Genomic DNA, 27,523 nt, shown 5'->3' with positions numbered 1-27,523 from the left:
GTTTTCCATTCTGTTGTTGATACTCTGTGAAAACTTTAATAAAAATTATTTTTAAAAAAATACTCTCTGTACCTGGGGGGGGGGGGGAGCAGTCGGGGGGGGGGGGGGGGGGTTGGGGGGGGGGTTGGGGGGGGGGGGTTGGGGGGGGGGGGGTTGGGGGGGGGGTTGGGGGGGGGGGGTTGGGGGGGGGGGGGTTGGGGGGGGGGTTGGGGGGGGGTTGGGGGGGGGGTGGGGGGGGGTTACATATTTGCTATGTTTGCTTTGTGTTTGGACGGGAGTTAATTTATTATTTAGGTACAGGGGGGAGGGGGGTGCTAGGGTCTTCTGTTTTGTTTTGTAGTTAATTCTATGGGGTTCGTTTTCCATTCTGTTGTTGATATTCTGTGAAAACTTTAATAAAAATTATTTTTAAAAAAATACTCTCTGTACCTGGGGGGGGGGGGGGGGGGGGGGGAGCAGTCGGGGGGGGGGGGGGGGGTGCATGGTGGGATGTCAATCGAACGCTTCAGAAATGAGGTTGATAGGTTTTTTTGTTGGGTAAAGGGAATGAAGGGATTCTGGAACCATGGAGGACAGGTGGAGTTGAGATACAGATCAGTCGTGATCTAATGGAACGGCGGCAGAAGAGGCTGGAGGGGCAGAAGAGGCTGGAGGGGCAGAATGGTCTTCTCCTGTTCCTGTATTCACAGGCAGCTGATGTTAACTTGAGCCCATCTGACAGCTTGTTTTATGTCAATAGGGTTTACCAGGCCCAGATGGTCCAGCTGGTTCTCCTGGAGCGCCGGGTGAAAGGGTAAGTTCATTTTCAGGCGATTAACTCTAACAGTGTGTTCAGTTTGACAAAATCTCTTAATGTTCCTCCACCGTGTTCTCTACAACAAATGAGTTTGGCGAGGGGGGGGGGGGGGGGGGGGGGGACGCGGAAATGATTTTGGTGGGAGGGGAAGGTATTCAGAATGTCTTGAATTTTATTTTGGAGGTGCACAGCCTCACTCTGACTGAAATGTTCACACAAAGCAGCACGAGAATGATTGGTTCAGTGAGAGGGTCTGAATTGCCTTCCTTCCCTCCTGGGTCATTGCACAGCCTGTAATGAACTGTGTGCAAGGTCCGAGCTCCATTCCCCTTCCATTATTTATTGAGAGCCATTTGTCACTGAGTTGTTTGTTTAAATCTACAACACGGGGCGGCACGGTGGCGCAGTGGTTAGCACCGCTGCCTCACGGCCCCGAGGACCCAGGTTCAAACCCGGCCCCGGGTCACTGTCCGTGTGGAGTTTGCACATTCTCCCCATGGGTCTCACACCCACAACCCAAGGTTGTGCAGGGTAGGTGGATTGGCCACCCTAAATTATCCCTTAATTGGGAAAAAAGAATTGGGTACTCTAAATTTATTTTTAAAAAATTTATAGCACGATTTAACAGGAAGAATGAGCCCCGTTTTGGGTGCGGGTGTTTCTCAGCGCCTGCAGCCGCCCTGATCTCTCAACCCCCCTCGGACGGCCCACCCCGGTCTGCAGAAACCCCCAATGCCCCAACTCAGGGGGTCCTCGAGTCCCCCCTTCATAAGGGCAGGGAACCCCCCCGGGTCCAATCCCTGATGCGGCTAGCCTGGCACCCAGAACCTTGGTGCTTCCAGCCTGGCACCCCGGCAGTGCCCATGCCAGCTGGGCAGTGCCACCCAGCTCTGGGCAGAGTGGTACCCTGGGAGTGTCAGGGTACTACCCTGACCAGAGCCCGACTACTTGGGGCCTCCGATGGCCTGGGACAAACCCTCAGGTGCCAAGCGTTCATTCCTGGGCCCTTGGATAATCCGGCGCAAACATATTTAAATGAGCCTAAATGCTCACTTAAATATGTAAATCTGGATCCCGCCCAGTGACAAGGCACCCCAAATGGTAACAGTGAGAAACTCGATGAGAGCGACAGTATAATCCTCATGCAATTTTCAACCCGATCTCATCGGCAACAGGATTTTTTCAGGTGCGGGGAGATGTAGAAGTTCGAGCTGGGTGAGGAAACGCTGTGGGAGGGCCCGTGTCTGCGCGGGTTTCCTCCGGGTGCTCCGGTTATCCTCCAACAGCCCGAAGATGTGCGGGTTTGGTGGGCTTATGGGAATAGGCTGGGGGAGTGGGCCTAGGTAGGGTGCTGTTTCAAAGGGTCGGAGCGGACTCGATGGGTTGAATGGCCTCCTTCTGCGCTGTATGAACTCGATGGGAGGGGTGGGGGTAAGGCTGGGGTTGGGGTAAAGAGTGCGATAGAGTTGGGAATGAATAGGAGGGGGTAGGGAGGTTCTGGAGAAGGGTGACGGCGGAATCAGGCCCATTGCATCTGGACACAGATCGGAGGTGGCCACAGGAGCTGCCAAGTCCTCAGATGGGTGGCTGGTTATAAACCCACCATTGGTCCCAGTTGTTTTATTAATAATTGGGCCCTCACCCCTCACTTCCCGGCCCATCCAAACCAACTCATGCCAACTCCTACCCCACCCACCCTGATGGCCCTCATTGTCCCAATGCCAACTTAGTGAGAATTCATGACTCCGCGTCCATCCCCAAAGCCCCATATAGACGACAGACCAACTTTATGCCATCTCATGCCAATCCATGCACCATCCTTTGCCCTTACACCATGCCAACTCACCTAGTATCCACCATGGGAAGATCTCAGGAGCCATGTTGGGATGAAATAAAATGAAATTTTAACTATACATTACAGAGTTCAATATTTAAAGAAGTCACATTCATTTAAACCATCCAACACATTTAAATCCCCTCAAATACTTAATCCATTACAAAAACAAACATTTGTAGGACAGCATGGTGGTGCAGTGGTTAGCACCGCTGCCTCACGGCACCGGGTACCCAAGTTCAATCCTGGCCCCGGGTCACTGTCCGTGTGGAGCTTGCACATTCTCCCACACAAACACGGGGAGAATGTGCAAACTCCACACGGACAGTGACCCAGAGCCGGGATCGAACCTGGGACCTCGGTGCCGTGAGGCAGCGGTGCTAACCCACTGCGCCACCGTGCTGCCATCCAATAGTTTTTTTGGGTCCTATCCCCATTTGGTCAAAACCGGGACCATAAAAATCCAGCCCCCTTTCTTGAAGACAGCGAGTGAAGTTTAGATGTTGGCCTGGCACAGAGAGAACCCCTCAGCTCATCTCTGAATAGTTTTATTGGATGTTCCCACATTGGAGAAGGTTGGAAAAAATTCATAAGAATGTCTCCAGGGATGAGGAACGTTAGTGACGGGGACAGTTTGGAGAAGCTGGGACCGTTGCCTTGGAGAAGAGAAAGTTGAGAGGAGATTTGATAGAGTTGGTCAGAATCATGGGTGGGGGGGGGGGGGATAATATAGACAGAGATAAACTGTTCCCATTGGTGGAAGGTCCTAGAACCGGGGAACACTGATTTAAAGCAATTGGCGGATTAAGTATTGGCCACCTGAGGATTTCTGTTTACATAGCAAATCTTTAGGGCCTGGAATGGACGGCCTGTGAGTATGGTGGAGGCAGGTTCTTCTGATGCTTGGAGAAGTCTCTGAAGAGAAAGAATTTGCAGGGTTGCAGGAAGAGGTGGGGTTGTGGGGTCAGGTGAGTCACTCTTGCAGAGGACTGACATGGACATGATGGGCCGAGTGGCCATGTTCAGGGCTGCCACTGTACTCTGATTCTCTGAATCCATCTGAGGGTGCAGACATGTTAAGGTCAATAATCGCTTATCAAGGAAGTATTCAATGAATGGAACAAAGAGGCCTTGGTGTGTTTGTCCAGAGATCTCTGAAGGCAGAAGGGCAGGTTAATAGGGTGGTGTAAAAGGCATAAGGGACACTCGCCTTTATCAATCATGGCATAGATTACAAAAGCAGGGAGATCATGATGGAGTTATATAGAAGATTGATAAGGCCACAGCTGGAGTACTGTTGCAATTATGGTCATCGCATTATAGGAAGGATGTGATTGTACTGGAGGGGGTGCAGAGGAGATTCACCAGGATGTTGCCTGGGGTGGAACTTGAATTATGAAAAGAGGTTGGATGGGCTTGGGCTGTTTTTGTTGGAGCAGAGAAACTCAGGGACGACCTGATCGAGGTGTACAGGATAATGAGGGACATGAACAGAGTGGATAGGAACAGCTGTTCCCCTTAGTTGAAGGGTCACTTGCAAGTTCAAGGTGAGAGGCAGGAAGTTTCGGGGGATATGAGAATGTTCCCAGAAGGTGGTGACGGTCTGGGGTGGACTGTCTGGGAGGTAGAGGCGGGCTGCCTCACATCCTTTAAAAGGTACCTGGATTTGCACTTGGCACGTCTTAACATTCAAGATGTGGAGATGCCGGCGTTGGACATTCAGGGCTATGGGCCAAGAGCTGGCAAACGGGATTAGGTAGGCTGGTCAGGTGTTTATCATGCATCAGGGCAGACTCGATAGGCCGAAGGGCCTTTTCTACACAGTGTTATTTCAGTGATTCTGTATGTCATGGAGGATTAATACAGCAGTTTGTCTTTTACTTCAGTAAGTTTATTCTTCATCCAGCTCAGTAGATGTTTGAAACGTCTAATGGTTCCCCCAACCGTAACTGGACCAGCCGTGTCCGTTTACACTCTTTGGAGGTTGAGCCATTAATTATCATCTGTCTATAACACTGCATTTGCTGAAATATCGACAAGAACGAACCTCAGTTTAATGTTTCATCTGAGAATCAGCAAACCTGACTCTGCAGCACTCCCTCAGTACTGACCCTCTGACAGTGTAGCACTCCCTCAGCACTGACTCTCTGACAGTGCGGCACTCCCTCAGTACTGACCCTCTGACAGTGCGGCACTCCCTCAGTACTGACCCTCTGACAGTGCGGCACTCCCTCAGTACTGACCCTCTGACAGTGCAGCATTCCCTCAGCACTGACTCTCTGACAGTGGAGCACTCCCTCAGTACTGACCCTCTGACAGTGCGGCACACCCTCAGTACTGACCCTCTGACAGTGCAGCCCTCCCTCAGTACTGACCCTCTGACAGTGCGGCACTCCCTCAGTACTGACCCTCTGACAGTGCGGCGCTCCCTCAGTACTGACCCTCTGACAGTGCGGCACTCCCTCAGTACTGACCCTCTGACAGTGCGGCACTCCCTCAGTACTGACCCCCTTACAGTGCGGCACTCCCTCAGTACTGACCCTCTGACAGTGCAGCGCTCCCTCAGTACTGACCCTCTGACAGTGCGGCACTCCCTCAGTACTGACCCTCTGACAGTGAGGCACTCCCTCAGCACTGACCCTCTGACAGTGCGGCACTCCCTCAGTACTGACCCTCTGACAGTGCGGCACTCCCTCAGTACTGACCCTCTGACAGTGCGGCACTCCCTCAGTACTGACCCTCTGACAGTGCAACACTCCCTCAGTTCTGACCCTCTGACAGTGAGGCACTCCCTCAGTACTGACCCTCTGACAGTGCGACACTCCCTCAGTACTGACCCTCTGACAGTGCGGCACTCCCTCAGTACTGACCGTCTGACAGTGCAGCACTCCCTCAGTACTGACCCTCTGACACTGCAGCACTCCCTCAGTACTGACCCTCTGACAGTGAGGCACTCCCTCAGCACTGACCCTCTGACAGTGCGGCACTCCCTCAGTACTGACCCTCTGACAGTGCGGCACTCCCTCAGTACTGACCCTCTGACAGTGCAGCACTCCCTCAGTACTGATCCTCTGACAATGCAGCACTCCCTCAGTACTGACCCTCTGACAGTGCGGCACTTCCTCAATACTGACCCTCTGACAGTGCGGCACTCCCTCAGTACTGACCCTCTGACAGTGCAGCACTCCCTCAGTACTGACTCTCTGACAGTGCAGCGCTCCCTCAGTACTGAACCTCTGTCAGTGCAGCACCCCCTCAGTACTGACCCTCTGACAGTGCAGCACTCCCTCAGTACTGACCCTCTGACAGTGCGGCACTCCCACAGTACTGACCCTCTGACAGTGCAGCACTCCCTCAGTACTGACCCTCTAACAGTGCGGCACTCTCTCAGTACTGACCCTCTGACAGTGCGGCACTCCCTCAGTACTGACCCTCTGACAGTGCAGCACTCCCTCAGTACTGATCCTCTGACAATGCAGCACTCCCTCAGTACTGACCCTCTGACAGTGCGGCACTTCCTCAATACTGACCCTCTGACAGTGCGGCACTCCCTCAGTACTGACCCTCTGACAGTGCAGCACTCCCTCAGTACTGACTCTCTGACAGTGCAGCGCTCCCTCAGTACTGAACCTCTGACAGTGCAGCACTCCCTCAGTACTGACCCTCTGACAGTGCAGCACTCCCTCAGTACTGACCCTCTGACAGTGCGGCACTCCCACAGTACTGACCCTCTGACAGTGCAGCACTCCCTCAGTACTGACCCTCTAACAGTGCGGCACTCTCTCAGTACTGACCCTCTGACAGTGCGGCACTCCCTCAGTACTGATCCTCTGACAGTGCGGCACTCCCACAGTACTGACCCTCTGACAGTGCAGCACTCCCTCAGTACTGACCCTCTAACAGTGCGGCACTCCCTCAGTACTGACCCTCTGACAGTGCGGCACTCCCTCAGTACTGACCCTCTGACAGTGCAGCACTCCCTCAGTACTGAACCTCTGACAGTGCAGCGCTCCCTCAGTACTGACCCTCTGACAGTGCAGCACTCCCTCAGTACTGACCCTCTGACAGTGCGGCACTCCCTCAGTACTGACCCTCTGACAGTGCGGCACTCCCTCAGTACTGACCCTCTGACAGTGCGGCACTCCCTCAGTACTGACCCTCTGACAATGCGGCACTCCCTCAGTACTGACCCTCTGACAGTGCGGCACTCCCTCAGTACTGACCCTCTGACAGTGCGGCACTCCCTCAGTACTGAACCTCTGACAGTGCAGCGCTCCCTCAGTACTGACCCTCTGACAGTGCAGCACTCCCTCAGTACTGACCCTCTGACAGTGCGGCACTCCCTCAGTACTGACCCTCTGACAGTGCAGCACTCCCTCAGTACTGACCCTCTGACAGTGCAGCACTCCCTCAGTACTGATCCTCTGACAGTGCGGCACTCCCTCAGTACTGACCCTCTGACAGTGCGGCACTCCCTCCGTACTGACCCTCTGACAGTGCAGCACTCCCTCAGTACTGACCCTCTGACAGTGCGGCACCCCCTCAGTACTGACCCTCTGACAGTGCGGCACTCCCTCGGTACTGACCCTCTGATAGTGCGGCACTCCCTCAGTACTGACCCTCTGACAGTGCGGCACTCCCTCGGTACTGACCCTCTGATAGTGCGGCACTCCCTCAGTACTGACCCTCTGACAGTGCGGCACTCCCTCGGTACTGACCCTCTGACAGTGCAGCACTCCCTCAGTACTGACCCTCTGACAGTGCAGCACTCCCTCAGTACTGACCCTCTGACAGTGCGGCACTCCCTCAGTACTGACCCTCTGACAGTGCAGCGCTCCCTCAGTACTGACCCTCTGACAGTGCGGCACTCCCTCAGTACTGACCCTCTGACAGTGCAGCACTCCCTCAGTACTGACCCTCTGACAGTGCAGCACTCCCTCAGTACTGACCCTCTGACAGTGCGGCACTCCCTCAGTACTGATCCTCTGACAGTGCAGCGCTCCCTCAGTACTGACCCTCTGACAGTGCGGCACTCCCTCAGTACTGACCCTCTGACAGTGCAGCACTCCCTCAGTACTGACCCTCTGACAGTGCATCACTCCCTCAGTACTGACCCTCTGACAGTGCAGCGCTCCCTCAGTACTGACCCTCTGACAGTGCGGCACTCCCTCAGTACTGACTCTCTGACAGTGCAGCACTCCCTCAGTACTGACCCTCTGACAGTGCAGCACTCCCTCAGTACTGACCCTCTGACAGTGCGGCACTCCCTCAGTACTGACCCTCTGACAGTGCAGCACTCCCTCAGTACTGACCCTCTGACAGTGCGGCACTCCCTCAGTACTGACCCTCTGACAGTGCAGCACTCCCTCAGTACTGACCCTCTGACAGTGCAGCACTCCCTCAGTACTGACCCTCTGACAGTGTGGCACTCCCTCAGTACTGACCCTCTGACAGTACGGCACTCCCTCAGTACTGACCCTCTGGCAGTGCAGCACTCCCTCAGTACTGACCCTCTGACAGTGCAGCACTCCCTCAGTACTGACCCTCTGACAGTGCGGCACTCCCTCAGTACTGACCCTCTGACAGTGCGGCACTCCCTCAGTACTGACCCTCTGACAGTGCAGCACTCCCTCAGTACTGACCCTCTGACAGTGCAGCACTCCCTCAGTACTGACCCTCTGACAGTGCGGCACTCCCTCAGTACTGACCCTCTGACAGTGCGGCACTCCCTCAGTACTGACCCTCTGACAGTGCAGCACTCCCTCAGTACTGACCCTCTGACAGTGCGGCACTCCCTCAATACTGCACTGGGACAGTTGGTCTGATTTATTGGCTCAACTCCCATCAGTAGGACTTGAATCCCTTGACATGTGGCCCTGTGGATCTTGACTGAGTCACAGATTCTATGTCCAGACACTTTGTTGTGCTATTAAGCTTTAAGATGGTGACTATATTTTATTGCTTTCACAGGGAGACCCCGGATCACCTGGACCACCCGGAATATCCAGACTTACAGTGAGTAAACATTACATTAGAAGCAAGTTCCAGTCTCCATTCTGCATTGGTCCACAATGATATTTATTCAGCAGGTTGTAAATTCCAATCGTCAGCAGAGTGTTGGCAACGTGTGTTTGTATAAATTGTGACATGGGCATTAATGCTGAACCCCGTGAGGCCAAACAATACTGAAGTTGGAATCTGAAACTTAAAATTGAACCAAATCACTGTCAGATTCCATGTCTATGACCTTTCACCCTTCAGCAAACGCATCGATCTCATCACTTTGTGTCTCTCTTTCAGAAACTGGCAGCTCTGCAATGATGCTGACCTGTCACACACACAAACTGACAGTGCAGCACTCCCTCAGTACTGACCCTCTGACAGTGCAGCACTCCCTCAGTACTGACCCTCTGACAGTGCAGCACTCCCTCAGTACTGACCCTCTGACAGTGCAGCACTCCCTCAGTACTGACCCTCTGACAGCGCAGCACTCCCTCAGTACTGACCCTCTGACAGTGCGGCACTCCCTCAGTACTGACCCTCTGACAGTGTAGCACTCCCTCAGTACTGACCCTCTGACAGTGCGGCACTCCCTCAGTACTGACTCTCTGACAGTGCAGCACTCCCTCAGTACTGACCCTCTGACAGTGCAGCACTCCCTCAGTACTGACCCTCTGACAGTGCAACACTCCCTCAGTACTGACCCTCTGACAGTGCGGCACTCCCTCAGTACTGACCCTCTGACAGTGCAACACTCCCTCAGTACTGACCCTCTGACAGTGCGACCCTCCCACAGTTCAGCCTGGGTTACACAGTCAAGCCTCTGGAGTGCAGTTTGAGGCCATGACCTGAGAATAAGGTGCCAGTGCTGACAGCCTCTGCACAGCCCTGTGGAGGCAGTGCTTAAGGATGGGCTGATGTTGAACAGACAGGATCCCAGTGAGCGATTTAACGGGGAAAGTTCTCAGTGTCATATTGGGTGTGACTTCCCAGGTGCTTCCCAATAGCCGAGCCGGTGACACCGCGAACTGTATTTAACGGCACTTACTGTACAGCAGAACTGGCTGCCCTGCCAGCTGATCTGTCAGAACCCGCCCAGCAGCTTCCCGCTAAACAGGCGGAGCTGCTCATAAATGCTCCCTCCGCACTCACTCCCAGGCAGCACACAACCATAGCACCACATAGCCCTGCTCCACGCTTCGGGGATGCCAACCTGGGCGGCTGCTTTACGCCAAGGAGGTGAGACGGGGCACCCTGTTCCCCCGACAGGGTGGGAGGGCCAGCGGGAGGGTGGGAGGACCAGCGAGTGGGTGGGAGGACCAGCGGCAGGGTGGGAGGACCAGCGGCAGGGTGGGAGGACCAGCGAGTGGGTGGGAGGACCAGCGGCAGGGTGGGAGGACCAGCGAGTGGGTGGGAGGACCAGCGGCAGGGTGGGAGGACCAGCGGCAGGGTGGGAGGACCAGTGGGAGGACCAGCGACAGGGAGGGAGGACCAGCGACAGGGTGGGAGGACCAGCGGCAGGGTGGGAGGACCAGCGGCAGGGTGGGAGGACCAGTGGGAGGACCAGCGACAGGGAGGGAGGACCAGCGGCAGGGTGGGAGGACCAGTGGGAGGACCAGCGACAGGGAGGGAGGACCAGCGACAGGGTGGGAGGACCAGCAGCAGGGTGGGAGGACCAGTGGGAGGACCAGCGACAGGGAGGGAGGACCAGCGACAGGGTGGGAGGACCAGCAGCAGGGTGGGAGGACCAGCGACGGGGTGGGAGGACCAGGGACAGGGTGGGAGGACCAGCAGCAGGGTGGGAGGACCAGCAGCAGGGTGGGAGGACCAGCGACGGGGTGGGAGGACCAGGGACAGGGTGGGAGGACCAGCGACAGGGTGGGAGGACCAGCAACAAGGCCGCCAATGCCACATGGGAGGCAGTGGCAGTAGCGGTAAATTCGGGCAGCATGACCAGGCGGCTCACTGTCCAGTGTTGGAGGACGACCAACGACCTCCAAGGCTATATTAACACCGACCTCCTGGTATTGGTTCGGCCTCCACCCGTCTGACCTCTCACCCCCCCCCACAGCATACTTGTGCCCCAGAACAGCCTGGTACCTACCAACACAACCCCTCCATGCCCCGGAGCCCACACACGCCACCTGCGTAGACACACCCCATCGATGTATCAATCGTGCGGCTCACAATGCCCCCTCTCTGTCCCACAGGAGAAGAACCATTAACAGGTGGGAATGGGCCCAGGCGGGAATGGGCCCAGGCTGGAAAGGGCCCAGGCGGGAATAGGCCCAGGCGGGAATGGGCCCAGGCTGGAAAGGGCCCAGGCGGGAATAGGCCCAGGCGGGAATGGGCCCAGGCTGGAAAGGGCCCAGACGGGAATAGGCCCAGGTGGAAATGGACCCAGCTGGGAATGGGCCCAGGCGGAAATGGGCCCAGCCGGGAATGGGCCCAGGCAGGAATGGGCCCAGGCGGAAATGGGCCCAGGCTGGAATGGGCCCAGGCTGGAATGGGCCCAGGCAGGAATGGGCACAGGCAGGAATGGGCACAGGCTGGCAGGCGGGAATATAACAAAGAACAAACAAAGAAAATTATAGCACAGGAACAGTCCCTTCGGCCCTCCCAGCCTGTGCTGATCCAGATCCTTTATCAGGCAGGCAGGAATGGGCCCAGGCGGGAATGGGCCTAGACAGGTGGAGGGGGTTCCAGACATCAGAGTCATCACCTTCTGTAAGTAACGGGCCCTGGAGATCGTGGGGTTGTCAGAAGATCGAGCAGTCACTGACAGCGAGGTTGGCCTGCACCGCAGAGGTGAGGATCCACTGCCCCTTCACCCAGGTGACCTGTCTCAAATGAGTTGTTCATGTCGGACAAAATGATCCTTCCCTCTCACTGACCACATGTCCATTGTCTCGCAGGATCTCCATCTGATGGGGCCAGGCTATCCGGAGTCGTTTTACCCGTGAGATTCAGGGTTAGAGTGTCAAGAGTAGTGGCATCTAAGGCATGGCTCTGTCAGTGTCGACCATGGTTGAATGCCTCAACATCATGTCCCAGATGCTGAGGGACATGTCCCAGATGCTGAGGCACTGCAGAGCATTTGACAGTCACTGAGGGGTGTGTCCAAGACACAGGTGGACATCCCCGAGGCTCTGCAGAGCACGGCCCAGTCACTGAGGAGAATCGCTGAGGGCGTCAACACCATGGTGCAGACAACGGCGAGGCGGCAGGACTGGCAGAGCTGGGTGACACAGAGGGGCCTCTGGGGCTCGCTCCGGCTTCTCCATCCGATGGAGACCCAGGGGCTCTACCGGCACCCTCCAGGAGGAGGGAGCACTGGAGGTCATTCCAGGGCCTTCCATTGAGGAGACAACGGCGGTCTCTATCTCACCCAAACCCCCCCCCCCTTCTGACGCTCTCGCAGTGGGCCCGCCCACAACCCCACTCTCCGCACGCCTCACTCCACCCCCACCCCCCCGGCACAGTGGCCGCAAAGCAAGCGCTCCCAATGCAGACCCCATGCAGGCGGTGGGTGTGAGAAACATGCCGGACCCTCGTGGCCGTCTGTCCTCGATCCTCCAGCTTTTCCCGTGGGTCCTCCCCAGGTCCATCTTCCAGCCCCTCCTGGTCCGCATCCTCCTCAAACAAGGCAGCATGTCCCTCCTCCTCCTCCAGCACGTCGCCCTGCTGCTGTGCCAGGCTGTGGGGGCACACCACCACAAAGCGGGAGACCCTCTCGGGGGTGTACTGCAGTAAACCATCAGAGCGGCCCAGGCACCAGAACCACATTTTCAGCAGTCCAATGCCCCGCTCTATGACAGCAAGATGGCATCCTGGGCCTGACTATACTGGGTCTCAGCCTTGGTCTCCGGCTTCCGTACTGGCATCATCAGCCAAGGCCTCAGGGTGTACCCCTTATCCCCAAAAGCCAGCCCGTCATCCTGGGGTGGTCCTCAAAGTTACCGGGGATCTCCGAGTGTCTCAGGATGTAGCTGTCATTCACAGTCCCTGGGAAGTGTGCACACACATGCATGGTCTGGAGGTGGTGGTCACACACAAGTTGAACATTCAGGGTGTGCAACCCCTTCCTGTTAATGAAGGGCACTCCCTGATGCCCTGGTGTGCGCAAGGCAACATGAATTACCCCCAGGCCCTGGGGCAGCCCGGCGATGGTGGAGAATCCTGCTGCCCAGTGTGGGCAAGGCAACATGCATTACCCCCAGGCCCTGGGGCAGCCCGGCGATGGTGGAGAATCCTGCTGCCCAGCATCTTGATGGGCCTGGTCCAGCTCAAAGTCAATATAGTCAGCTGCCTGGGCAAACAGGGCATCTGTGATCTCATAGTTGCCCCTGTGGGCTGTATATTGTGAAATTCCGCACAAGTCCCTATCGAGCCCTGGAATGAATCCGTTGCATAAAGGTTCGAGGCTGTGATGACCTTCACAGTTACTGTCAGAGGGTGTCCTCCTCCTCCACGGGTTGCCAAGTCTGCAAGGAGTTGGCACAGGTGCCACACCATCTTCTCATTGGGATGGAGCCTCCTGCTGCCTCACGGTGCCGTAGTCCCGGGTTCGATCCCGGCTCCGGGTCACTGTCCGTGTGGAGTTTGCACATTCTCTCTGTGTCTGCGTGGGTCTCACCCCCACAACACAAAAACCCACAACCAGTAGACTCCTCAACAGTAGAAAATCACACCAGCCCAGAGCAGAGAAGAGAGAAAGAGCTCCCCTTCCCCTTCTCCAGCCCAGGAAGCAGGTCATCTTCCCATCCTCCCTTTCCGTACTCCAGGCTACAGAAAGAAGAAGGAAACAGCAGCAACAGCCTCCAGGCACCTGCAGCTACAAGCAGCAAACACAACCTGCAGCACCACTTCAGAATATTTTGTTTATTAAATGGTCAACAGTACAAACAATTCAAAAATCATCCACGTAACATTCCACATCTCACACTAATCATTAAACAACAAGGAAATGCCTCCGTTCCATATTGGTATCAATACAAAGCCACATCAGCTCATTGTCACAAAACCAAACACACAGTATCGCCCCTCACGGGTTCCTCAACAGACACGGAGGATAAGCCTGAGAATGTGTTATCATGTCCAGGACTTTGTCGGAGAAATGATCTGTCCATCAATGTGTGACTTGTTCCACGTATCAGAGCCATTCTCCATCCAGGAGCTGTATCTGTACCGGCCCCTCCCACACGGCCCAATCTCACCGCAACCAAATCCCGGCATCTGCATATTCCACTGGCGCTCAAGGTTCAGCTGAACATCCTTCACTTCCAGCGTGTTTAACCCACGGTGACGTGCCAGTTACACTGCGTGCTCCCTTTCCCGGGAGACCTGGCAGCGATCCAGGTCCAGGAACAGGTCCACGAGGAGTGTGAACTTCAACGTGGGGCAGGCGAGGTTGGGAACATTTCCATTGGATCATCACAATGATGCTGATTGTTGTGTTTTTCTTCTTTGATTCACAGGAACCGGGGCCGATTGGAGAGATGGTAAGAAACTCAATCGACAACTGAAAATCTCATTGGGAGGAAATGGCAGCTGGTGGATATCATGCTCATTACGGGGAGCTGGTTAAGTCTTTTCACCCTTGTGCCAGATGTGTAGGGTAATTGGGTCTGTGTTACACAGGAATACATTACGCTGACAGCAAGATGCTGAGTTAAATTGGCAAGCAATGGGGAGTTCATAGAATCATAGAATCGCCACAGTGCAGAAGGAGGCAGAGTGGCCACCCAGGCTGGGTTTAGTCTTCCCAGTGTGGAGGAAACAGCATTGGGAGCAGCCAATACAACAAACCGAATTGGAGGCGGTGCAGGTGAAATGCTGCTTTGCTTGAAAGGAGTGTCTGGGTCCTTGGACAGTGAGGAGGTAAAGGGGCAAGTGTGGGTGGAGTGGTCCTTGTGGAATGCCGATGGGAGCGCGGGGGGGGGGGGGGGGGGGGGGGGGGGAGATGTGTTTATTGGTGGCATCATGCTGGAGTTGGTGGAAATGAAAAATGAAAATCGCTTATTGTCACAAGTAGGCTTCAATGAAGTTACTGTGAAAAGCCCCTAGTCGCCACATTCCAGCGCCTGTCCAGGGAGGCTGGTACGGGAATCGAACCGTGCTGCTGGCCTGCTTGGTCTGCTTTAAAAGCCAGCGATTTAGCCTGGTGAGCTAAACCAGCCCCTATGGCGAATGGCGAAGGATGACTGTTTCAATGTGGAGACTGGTGGGGTGAAAAGTGAGGACAAGGTGTATCCTTGTTCTGGTTCTGGGAGGGAGGGGAGGGGGTGAGGGCAGAGGTACGGAGATGGGTCGGACGTGGTTGAGAGCCTTGGTGACCGCTATGGGAGGGAACCTCGGTTGGGGAAGAAGGCGGACATGTCGGGAGCGTTGTTCTCGAAGGTGGCATCATCGGAACAGATGGGGTGGAGACTGGGAAACGGAGAGAGAATGGGATGGAGTCCTCACAGGGAGCAGAGTGTGAGGAGCTGCTGTAGTCGAGGTTAGCTGTGGGATTGTGATGATTATCGGTGGTCAGTTATCACCCGAAATAGAGACTTCTATTCCTTCCTCACTCGTGTGTTTATCCGGCTTCCAGCTGGGGCTGGTTTGGCACAGTGGGCTAAACAGCTGGTTTGTAATGCAGAACAAGGCCAGTAGCGTGGTTTCAATTCCCGTACCGGCCTCCAGGAACAGGCACCAGAATGTGGCGTCTAGGGGTTTTCACAGTAACTTCATTGAAGCCTACTCGTGACAATAAGCGATTATTATTATTATGAATCTAGGATTTTATCCTATGACATGGCTATAGGGGCTGGTTTAGCTCACTGGGCTAAATCGCTGGCTTTTTAAAACAAAAAGCAGACCAAGCAGGCCAGCAGCACGGTTCGATTCCCATACCAGCCTCCCCGGACAGGCGCCGGAATGTGGCGACTAGGGGCTTTTCACAGTAACTTCATTGAAGCCTACTCGTGACAATAAGCAAATTTCATTTCATTTCATTCATTGTGTCATGTGATCCACGTTGGAGAACGTTATCAGAGAATTTTTATAAATTTGTTTAACCAACAAACATCGTGGAAAAACTTTGTCATCAGCAAATTGTGAATGTCTGTTTCACGATTACATTATTTAAATCAGTTCTGCCCAATAAGATATAATTGTTAGCAGTTTATTAAAAATGATGTTGACTAGTCGGGCTGGTTTCCACTGGGGAAGTGTTGAGGTTAAGGGCTGGGGGGTGGAGGGTGGGGGGAGGGGGTGGACACAGGTGGTGGTGGCTGGTGAAGGGTTCGAATGGGGTTTGAGTTTTACCATCTGGTGAACATCCTTCCCAGTGAGTGACCCACTCCAACAGCAGCAAAATGGTGCAGATAAAAGAACAAAGAACAAAGAAAAGTACAGCACAGGAACAGGCCCTTCGGCCCTCCAAGCCTGTGCCGACCATGCTGCCTGTCTAAACTAAAATCTTCTGAGCTTCCGGGGTCCGTATCCCTCTGTTCCCATCCTATTCATGTATTTGTCGAGATGCCCCTTAAACGTCACTATCGTCCCTGCTTCCACCACCTCCTCCGGCAGCGAGTTCCAGGCACCCACTACCCTCTGTCTAAAAAACGTGCCTCATACATCTACTCTAAACCTTGCCCCCCACACCTTAAACCTATGCCCCCAGTAATTGACCCCTCTACCCTGGGAAAAAGTCTCTGACTATCCACTCTGTCTATGCCCCTCATAATTTTGTAGACCTCTATCAGGTCACCCCTCAACCTCCTTTGTTCCAGTGAGAACAAACTGAGTTTATTCAACCGCTCCTCATAGCTAATGCCCTCCATACCAGGCAACATCCTGGTAAATCTCTTCTGCACCCTCTCTAAAGCCTCCACATCCTTCTGGTAGTGTGGCGACCAGAATTGAACACTATACTCCAAGTGTGGCCTAACTAAGGTTCTATACAGCTGCAACATGACTTGCCAATTCTTATACTCAATGCCCCGGCCATTGAAGGCAAGGATGCCGTATGCCTTCTTGACTACCTTCTCCACCTGTGTTGCCCCTTTCAGTGACCTGTGGACCTGTACACCAAGATCTCTCTGACTGTCAATACTCTTGAGGGTTCTACCATTCACTGTATATTCCCTACCTGTATTAGAACTTCCAAAATGCATGACCTCACATTTGTCCAGATTAAACTCCATCTGCCATCTCTCTGCCCAAGTCTCCAAACAATCTAAATCCTGCTGTATCCCCTGACAGTCCTCATCGCTATCCGCAATTCCACCAATCTTTGTGTCGTCTGCAAACTTACTAATCAGACCAGTTACATTTTCCTCCAAATCATTGATATATACTACGAACAGCAAAGGTCCCAGCACTGATCCCTGTGGAACACCACTAGTCACAGCCCTCCAATCAGAAAGCACCCTTCCATTGCTACTCTCTGCCTTCTATGACCTAGCCAGTTCTGTATCCATCTTGCCAGCTCACCCCTGATCCCGTGTGACTTCACCTTTTGTACAAGTCTGCCATGAGGGACCTTGTCAAAGGCCTTACTGAAGTCCATATAGACAACATCCACTGCCCTACCTGCATCAATCATCTTTGTGACCTCCTCAAAAAACTCTATCAAGCTAGTGAGACACAACCATGCTGCCACTCGCTAATACGGCCATTTGCTTCCAAACGGGAGTAGATCCTGTCTCGAAGAATTCTTTCCAGCAATTTCCCGACTCACCGGCCTGTAGTTCCCTAGATTATCCTTGCGACCCTTCTTAAACAAAGGAACAACATTGGCTATTCTTCAGTCCTCCGGGACATCACTTGAAGACAGTGAGGAGCCAAGCTGAAAACTTGGTCGAAAACCAGAAAATGCTGGAAATACTCAGCAGGTCAGGCAACCACTGTGAAGAGAAATACATTTAATGGTCAGAATCTATGCTGCTGCTAGTAGCAGGAAGCCAAACGGGTACTTAACTCAGCAGGGGGCCCAAAACAGGCTCCTGACTGCAGGATGAATTTTTGCAATTGAGTTCAGGGAGGTTGGAAGGTTTGTCACGCTTCCTGACAGAAAACATCGGGATGCATGTTTGCATTTGGAGGCAGTGGCGTAGTGGTGTTGTCACTGGACTAGCAATCCAGAGACCCAGGGTGACACTCTGAGGACCTGGGTTCAAATCCCACCACAGCAGATGGTGAAATTTGAATTCAATAAGAATCTGGAGTTAAAAGTTACATGAAACAATCGTTGATTGTTGTAAAAAAAAACATTTGGGTTCAGTAATGTCCCTTGGGGAAGGAAATCTGCCATACTTACCCTGGTCTGGCCTACATGTGACTCCAGACCCACTACAATGTGGTTGCGTTTCAAAATGCCCTCTGAAATGGCCAGTCAGATCAAGGCTCTCCTTCGGTCTTTTTGCAGGTACCAGCAGACTGTGGACAGCTGACCAGACCGAGCCCCGGAAGTATGTCTGGGGATGAGTGGAGCTCAGGACAAACAGTCGCAGCGCTGACCCCCACCTCCACTGGCTCAGAGACACACACCTCGGTGGGAAATAGTCCTAGGTTAGGCTTGGGGCTACATTCTGACAGACACATCCCCACAGCAGTCGGAGGCAGTGACAGTCCAGCTCTCAGGCACTCGGAGAGCTGCTGGAGACTAGCCACCCACTCAGTCCCAGTCAGATGATGAGCCTCTGGAAGCAGCTGTCAGTTTAATCAATGGCGGAGATGTAATGGCAGACAGCGAGTGGAGCATCGGGCAGGGCTTCGATAGTCACCCATGAGAGTCCCTGCACAATGTAGGTGACCGTCCGTGTTCTGTCTGAAGTCATGGCTGTAACATGCGAGCACCTAAGGCTACTTTGGGAAAGTTGACAATCGCCGTAGAGACCTTGATCGAGCAGGACTTGCCGGATATGTGCTCGGCCTTGCACTCTGTGGCCACATACCATGGTGGGCACCACCAGGACTTTGGCCAGGTAGGAATGAGGCACCTTGACCTCCCTCCGGATGCTCCATCTCCTGAAAGAGTTATGCTGCGGCCTACAGGCAGGTTGAGCTTCAGCCGGACACCCCGAGGGCCTCCACTCTGGGCGCTCCAAGGTTGTACAGTCACTCACAGTTCCCCCTGCCTGTGCCCACACCCACTCCAGCAGCGCACGGCACCGAGGGTGTTTCTGCCCCTGAGCAGGAGACTCTTTTGAAGCTGCCCCCCTCCAGGGATTGGGCTACTAGAGGACGTTTGCCAAGGTTATCACAGGCAGCAGCATGTAGCTGTCCGCAAGCTGCCTCTGCCCATCCTGCAGAGTTTGGGGCTACACCAAGGTGCGGTGGTTAGGGTGAGGAAAGGTTTTGATGTCACCTCAGAGTCACAGGTGCTGGGTCATTCTGAATAAATTGCACTTTTTGACAATCATTCCATTAAAGTATGTTTGTCTGGATCTTTGAAAGCCTCTCATTCTGAGGTTCAGCCTTCCTCGTGCTCAATGTCCCGTTTTAAGGGAAACGTTGTGGTGATGCCAGCCTCAGTGACACTTCATACCGGAACCTTTTGTGTTGTCAGGGAGATATTCGTAATTCTTTATTCAGAGTGCATGATGGGTATGTTCACAACCCTTAGTCCTCAAGGGTTAGCAATGGCTAAGGAGGGCCCATCAGATACGTGACTCTCTGTGCATCTGGGTTTCCGGACTGATGGTGTCCAAAACCAGGACATGGTCCTTCGACTGAGAGCCCTATTCTGGTCCGTACTTCCTTCGTGGCAGTGGTTACCTCCTTGCATAGTGCAGGGAACGTCCAGCCTCATTAACATCGCTGTTCTTCCTGGCTGGGCTTAATGTGACAGGGTGAGCACATGACCAGGACACCGGTGATCGTAGCTAAGATCTGACCCGAGTGAGTTGTGAGCTCTTCAGGCCTAAATATGAATGAAGGCTCGTCCTCCCAGCGATGGTTCAGCTATTCAGAAGTCAGGAGGTGGCTAACGAGCTCAAGGAGATGCCTCCTGACGATCGGACTTCAGGTTTTAATCCTCAGTGGGTTGCCTTCAACTTCTCCCCTCCTCCTCCATGGTACTCATGCTGTCCCTCAGCATTCCACGGTGCTTCCTGCACCTCCTCATCTTCATCTTCTCAGGAGGGCTCCTCCTCTCCAGTCACCCTCTGGCAGGGTTTCAGCTCTCTGCACAACCACATTGTGAGGGGCGCAGCAAACTGTGAGCAAGCAGCAAACCCCCTCAGCAGAGAGCCAGCTGAACGGCCCAGGCACCTGAACCACAGCTTCAGAAATCCCATGGTGTGGTCCGTGCGGGAGTGTGTGGTGCTGTGAGCCGCGTTGTACCTTTCCTGAGCTGGAGTCTGAGGGCGATGCACAAGAGTCATCAGCCAGTGTTTAAATGGGAGGAAGCCTTTATCCCCCAGAAACCCTGCAGACATGCTGCCCCCCTCGAAGATCCCCAGGCGCCTGGGAGCGGCTCATGATGTATGAGTCATGGAAACCCCCAAGGAACCATGCACACATGTGCAGTATGTGCTTATGAAAATCAGGCACCCACTGCACATTAACAGAATGGAAGCCCTTACATTTAATGCACTTCGAGGGCTGCTGCCAGTGAGTTGCTAAAACCACATGTTGTGTTCTGCTTCTTCATGTAGCATAAGCTGCTTCCTTGATGTATACTCTGACAAAGGAAGGTTCAGACTTGGAGATAGGTTTAACACATTTATTGAACAGTTAACAATTCTCCGACTTGAGTTTGACTCTCCTGCTAATCTATCTATAGTAACTCAATCTAACTAACCAGTCTACTCTAAGCCATGTGGTAGGTGTGATGCTTCCTGATCTGCCCCTGTCCTTCTCTCTGAGTGTCGCCTGTAGAAAGAGACAGAGCATGTATGCCCTGTCCTTTTATATGGGTAGCCCCCTTGTGGTAGTGTCACCTCTGGGTGTCTTGACTGCCCATTGGTCGTGTCCTATTCTATGTGTGCATTAGCTGAATGTCTACATGTCATGACATCTCTGGTGCTCCCTCTAGTGTTCACTTAGTCTTGGTGTCTTTGCATTAACCCCTTGTGTATATACAGTGATGCAGTTCACCACAGCCACATGGGTGCAATCTATTGCTCCCACGGAACCCAGAGCAAAATTCACATAACCAAACATGATTTCCCTTTTATTAAACCCTGTTGAGTCGACCTGGCTGCATTTAGATTTTCTGAGTGCTCTGCTAAAACTTCCTCAATAATAGATTCCAGCAATTTAATCCATGTCAGATCTCCAGCTAATTTCCTGTCCCTCCCCCTTTCTTGAATTGTGGAGTCACATTCACTATTTTCCAATCTGATGGGACCTTTCCAGAAACTGGGAAATTTTGGAAAATTAAAACCTCCTGCATCTATTATCTCAGCAGTCACTTTTGGATTGGATTGGATTTGTTTATTGTCACGTGTACCGAGGTGCAGCTCAAACAGATCATTTCGTACATGAAAAGAAAATACACAATAGGGCAAACATAAAATACACAATGTAAATGCATAGACTCAGGCATCGGGTGATAATGTGTGGAGAGAATGTGGGCGGGATTCTCCCCTACCCGGTGGGGGGGTGGGGGCGGTCCCGGCGCTGAGGAATGGCGTGAATCACTCCGGCGTTGGGCCGGCGTTGCCGAAGGGGCTAGGCCGGCCCCGGCGGGTTTGTCGCCACGCCAACCGATGCGGAAGGGCCTCCGCCGGCTGGAGCGAGTTGGCACATGCGCGGGAACGCCAGCGTGTGCTGGCGCCATCCTAGCGCATGCTCGGGGGTTCGTCTCTGCGCCGGCCATGGCTGAGGTCCACAGCAGCCGGTGCGGGGGGAAAGAGTGCCCCCACGGCACAGGCTCGCCCGCCGATCGGTGGGCCCCGATTGCGGGCCAAGCAACATGGGGGCAGCCCCTGGGGCCAGATCCCCCCGAGGACCCCAGAGGATGCCCGCAGAGCCAGGACCCGCCGTTAAGTACCAGGTCTAATTTACGGTGGCGGGGCCGGCCTAAAACGGTCGGCCGCTCGGCACATCGTGGGCCGGAGAATCGCCAGGGGGGTCGCTGCCAGCGGCCACCGACTAGCGCGGCTCGATTCCCGCCCCTGCCTAAACCCCGGCGCCGGAGAATTCGGCAGCCGGCGGTGGGGGGGGGGGTGGGGGGGCTGGATTCACGCCGCCCCCTCGGCGATTTTCCGGCCCGGCGGGGGGGGGGGGGGTCGGAGAATCCCGCCCCAGATCAGTCCTAAGAGGGTCGTTTAGGAGTCTGGTAACAGTGGGGAAGAAGCTGTTTTTGAGTCTGTTCGTACGTGTTCTCAGAATTCTGTATCTCCTGCCCGATGGAAGAAGTTGGAAGAGTGACTAAGCCGGGTGGGAGGGGTCTTTGATTCTGCTGCCCGCTTTCCCCCGGCAGCGGGAGGTGTAGACAGAGTCAGTGGATGGGAGGCAGGTTCGTGTGATGGACTGGCGGTGTTCACGACTCTCTGAAGTTCCTTGCGGTCCTGGGCCGAGCAGTTGCCATACCAGGCTGTGATGCAGCCCGATAGGATGCTTTCTATAGTGCATCTGTAAAAGTTGGTAAGAGTCAATGTGGACATGGCAAATTTCCTTAGATTCCTGAGGAAGTATAGGCGCTGTTGTGCTTTCTCGGTCGTAGCATCGACGAGGGTGGACCAGGACAGATTGTTGGTGATGTGCACCCCTAGGAATTTGAAACTGCTAACCATCTCTACCTCGGCTCCGTTGATGCTGACAGGGGTGAGTACAGTACTTTGCTTCCTGAAGTCAATGACCAGCTCTTTAGTTTTGCTGGCATTGAGGGAGAGATTGTTGTCGTTACACCACTCCACTAGGTTCTCTATCTCCCTCCTGTATTCTGACTCATCGTTATTCGAGATCCGGCCCACTATGGTCGTATCGTCAGCAAACTTGTGGATGGAGTTGGAACCGAATTTTGCCACGCAGTCGTGTGTGTACAGGGAGTAGAGTAGGGGGCTAAGTACGCAGCCTTGCGGGGCCCCGGTATTGAGGACTATTGTGGAGGAGGTGTTGTTGTTTATTCTTACTGATTGTGGCCTGTGGGTTAGAAAGTCGAGGATCCAGTTGCAGAGTGAGGAGCCAAGTCCTAGGTTTGGAGCTTTGATACGAGCTTGGCTGGGATTATGGTGTTGAAGGCGGAGCTGTAGTCAATAAATAGGAGTCTGATGTAGGAGTCCTTGTTGTCGATATGCTCCGGGAATGAATGTAGGGCCAGGGAAATGGCGTCTGATGTGGACCGGTTGCAACGGTATGTGAATTGCAGTGGATCTAGGCATTCTAGGAGTATGGAGTTGATGTATCTCATGACCAATCACTCAAAACACTTCATTACGACTGAAGTCAGGGCCACTGGGCGGTCGTCATTGAGGCACGTTGCCTGGTTCTTCTTTGGTACCGGTATGATGGTGGTCTTCTTGAAGCAGGTGGGGACCTTGGAGTGGAGTAGGGACAGGTTAAAGATGTCCGCGAACATCCCTACCAGCTGGTCCGCGCAAGCTCTGAGTGCACGACAGGGATCCCATCAGGACCCGTTCCTTCCCGAGGGTTAACTTTCAGGAAGGCCGATCTGACTTCAGAAGCTGTGACGGTGGGTATGGGTGTGTCCGGGGCTCCTGGGGCACCCGACAGCGGTTTGATGGTTTCCTGCTTGAACTGAGCATTGAACACGTTGAGTTCATCGGGGAGGGGTGCGTTGCTGCTGGAGATTCTGCTCGGCTTTGCTTTGTAGCCCGTAACGTTGTTTAAGCCTTGCCACAAATGACAAAGGCCTGTGTTTTTAGTCTGTGACTCTAGCTTGGTCTGATATTGTCTCTTGGCATCCCTGATGACTTTGCGGAGGCCATACCTGAATTTCTTGTGTAGGTCAGGGTCTCCTGACTTGAACGCCTCAAACCTGTCCTTCAGTAGGGCGTCAAACTCCCGATTAAGCCATGGTTCCCGGTTGAAGAACATATGTACTACTTTCTTTGGCAAGCAGTTGTCTGAACATTTACTGATAAAGTCTGTGACGATGGTGGCATACTCGTTTAGGTTGGTCGCTGAGTTCTTAAATATGGACCTGCCCACTGTCTCGAAGCAGTCGCACAGGATTCTGTGCAGTAAATTCCACATAATTCTGCATAGTTCTCTTGAATTTAGATGATTGATCGAGATACTTAAAAGGAATAAAGGGATTTGATAGGACAGATACAGAGAAATGGTTTGCTGTTTTGTCACTTCTGTTAATGCTGTGTTAGTCTCCTTCAGCGATGTGTTGCTGATGGGACCTGTGCATAGTTCCATCCCTGGAGGAAAGACACAGGCAAACAGAGGATGAGAATGATTTGAACTGCAGAATAAAACAAGCTGAATTATTGTTACATTGAATGAGAGAGAAAATAAATCAGCTGTGGATTGCTGTCCAATCAGGGTGGGGTTCCAGTCTCTGTCTTAAAACTCTGCTGAGGTCAACAGTAAAGAAAGAGTCAATGGGCGGGATTCTCTGGTCCACCAGTCGTCTGTTTCTCGGCCGCGTGGCGTCCGCTGACGGCGGGATTCTCTCTTCCCGAGGATAGTCAATGGGATTTCCCATTGTATTCCCCCCCCCCCCCCCCCCCCCCCCCCCCCCCCCCCCCCACCGCTGCGAGCTACGCTGGCTGGGCTACGCTGTTGGCTGTAAAAGTGAATCCCAACAACCGGAGAATTCCGGCCAAAGTTTTTATTACACTGCCATCTGATTTTTGAGAGATGTTGGTCGGAATTCTCTGTCCGTTCACACCGGCGGTATCTTCCAGTTCAGCTGCAGCCAATGGAGTTTTGGTTGAGCTCGGGGTGGAGAATCCTAGCCTTGTCTTTACTGAATAAAAATTCAACCGAAAGTAATCACCAAAATCCCAAACAGCACAGGCTGAATTTTACAGGGCACCATATTACACACACGCATGCACAAACACACACACACGCAGAAACATGCACACACACACATGCATGCACAAACACACACACGCACAAACACACACACACACACACAGAAATATGCACACACACACATGCATGCACAAACACACACACACGCACAAACACACACAAACACAAGCACAAACATACACACACACATGCACAAACACACACACACGCACAAATACACACAAACACAAGCACAAACATACACACACACACATGCATGCACAAACACACACACACACACAAACACACACACACACAGAAATATGCACACACACACATGCATGCACAAACACACACACACGCACAAACACACACAAACACAAGCACAAACATACACACACACATGCACAAACACACACAAACACAAGCACAAACATGCACACACACACACTCCCACACAAACACACGCTCACACAAACATACACTCATGCAAACACACACAAATACATGCATAAACATACACATACACAAACGCACTCTCAAACAAACACACACTCACAAACGCACACACAAACACACACACACAAACAACGACTAAAAAAAAATCAAGTGTGTGTTCAGCCACAGGAAAACTGGCTGCCCCACAGCCACCTTACTCTCGACAGGGTGCTAACTGACTCAGGGTGTGACTTGAGCCATTAACTGGGGAGGAAGCCATGTTTCAGAGAGCTGCTGGCCAATTGGACTGTAATTCCAGCAGGCTGGAGTGATGGCCACTGCTGGGACTACAGGCAGTCCTGACAAAGTGGAGGTTGTGGAGGTCGGACTCATGTTAAGTCTATCGCCAGGACCAGGGGTTCAGGCCCCAGTGAGACGTCGGGGCGTGGGGGGTGGAGGGGGGGGTGTGTGGTGTTTGAGAAACATGAGGATGGGTCAAAGGGTGGGTATTACTTCGGGAGGGTGTTTCTGAATGGCTTGGGGTCCTGCAAAGCAGGTCCCGGTCCTTGCCCAACATCAACCCATGTGGTAAAGGCTGCAGGACAACCCGTGTGGCTCGGCCTCCCCCTGCTGGTAGTGGAGACAGGAGGATGCCTCAATAGGCCCGAAGGTGCCTGACACTTCCACCCACCCCCACCCCCACCCTGTACAAGGTTGGGGGTGGGCAGACATGTGCAGCGTTTCTTTAGCGCCCTCGACTTTCAGACCTCCCAGCGGGGCAGCATAAAATCCAGCCCCGCTTTACAATCAGCAGCTGCATCTGTATGAACACTGGAACAGTAGGAGGCCATTCATCCTCGTGAGCTTATTCTACCTATCCCTATTTACTGCCCTTGCGCCATATCCCTGAAATTTGCAATTGTCCAGCATCCGTGTCCTTCTGTGGGGGTGGGGGGGGGGGGGGGGGGGAGGGGGCAGTTCCAATTTTCCATTCTGCTTCATCTGCAAAAGTGCTTCCTGAGTAGAGACTGTTCAACCTGACCTTGTACATCCCAGCTCCATCCCTCTACAAGGTGTCATTCTGACTGAAATTCAGAGTTACATTAGCTGCTGCAATGAGTGATTAACGTTGTGTTCGGCAGGCACTAACCTCAGTCAAAATACATCCACATTCACCAAATATGATGATGTTTTTGCCGAAACAGGATGCTGAGGTGAAAGGTTAGTGACTCGCTCTGTGCCCACTCCATTGCTGCTGTGCAGTTCCTGACTGACCAATGACCAACGTAGCACTCGACAACAACCAAACCTCACATTTAAATAGCGAGTGTGATTCTCCCGTTTTGAGTCCCAGCAGCGGGGAATCGGGAGTGTTTCCGGCTGGCGGGAGGAGTGCTGTTCACGCGCCATCCAATGGCCCTCAGAAACCTCTTTTGACAGGGCCGGGTTTTACACCGGCCTTGAGAGGGGCAAGGCCTAAACTCGCAGCCAGGTCCCGCTCCTCAGAGATCGGGGCACCAAACCGCTGGCATGGCCCCCCCTCCCTACAATCACTGGCAAGGCCCCACCCCCCACCTCATCGCTGGCAAGGCCTCCCCCCCCCCACCCCCCACCTCATCGCTGGCAAGGCCCCCCCCCCCCCCGACCGAATCGCTGGCAAATATCCCTCCGCTAGAAGGAGCAGGGGCGGGAGCAGCACAGACAGAGCAGCTGCTCTTTCTAGAAAGCTCTTCAGAACAATGATATGGAATCTTGTTTCAAAACCTTCAGTCAGAAAGAACATCTCAAAACAGGAAGCACTTCAGAGGTAATGGACCCCTGCAGAGCTATAAACACAAACAACCATCCCTTCTTTGAACTTGCCTGGACCTGTCAATCAAGAGGCTTGTAAAAAGTAATGGACCATGAAATTGAATATAAACAATGCAGTTCAAAACTTTTAGGCTTTTCAGCTTACCCAGAGGCTTAAAAAGGTTAAAGGGGAATTAAATTGACTGTGATAAAAACACTTCAAAGGTTTTCAATACATTAAAGGGAAGACTTTTTCATCTTTTGACAGATTGAGTAGTAGAACTATACAGCACAGAAAAGGCCCTTCGGCCCATCGCCAGTCAAAAAACATTCTAATCCCATTTTCCAATGCTTGGTCCAGAGCCTTGTCTGCCCTGGGATCGCAAATGCACATCTAAATACTTCTTAAATGTTATGAGGGTCTCTGCCTCCACCACCCCTTTAGGCAGCGAGTTCCAGACCCCCCACCACCCTCTGGGTAGAAAGGCATTTCCTTATTGATGTCATTGATATTGACATGCTGGGAGAGACAGCAAAGGTTTCAAACAAATCAGATGAAAGATTTTAAACTGAAACGTGACGTGCTCAAAGACAGTTTGATGACTTTCAAGGCCACTGATGGGAAGATTTGCTAAACGGCCCCCATCCCTGGAAAGACCCCAACCTGAGCCCCTTCAACCCCCCCCCACTCGACCCCACCTCCACTGAAGGAGCCCCTCGGCACCCTGTATCCA

General features: G+C 53.4%; 1 protein-coding gene across 1 annotated transcript in view; it reads left to right on the top strand.

The window, feature by feature from the left end:
* col9a3 (collagen, type IX, alpha 3) overlaps positions 1-27,523 on the top strand; it is a 170,333-nt gene that overhangs the window by 39,511 nt on the left and 103,299 nt on the right. Inside the window, exons 5-7 of the mRNA XM_038803765.1 lie at positions 740-793; positions 8,601-8,645; positions 14,108-14,131. Of these exons, the coding sequence (XP_038659693.1) occupies positions 740-793; positions 8,601-8,645; positions 14,108-14,131 (123 nt within the window). The remainder of the gene's footprint in view (positions 1-739; positions 794-8,600; positions 8,646-14,107; positions 14,132-27,523) is intronic.

Source organism: Scyliorhinus canicula, chromosome 7 (assembly GCF_902713615.1).
Source record: "Scyliorhinus canicula chromosome 7, sScyCan1.1, whole genome shotgun sequence".
NCBI lineage: Eukaryota > Metazoa > Chordata > Chondrichthyes > Carcharhiniformes > Scyliorhinidae > Scyliorhinus > Scyliorhinus canicula.
The sequence above is the reverse complement of the archived record's forward strand: the minus strand, read 5'-3'. Positions and strand labels throughout refer to the sequence as shown.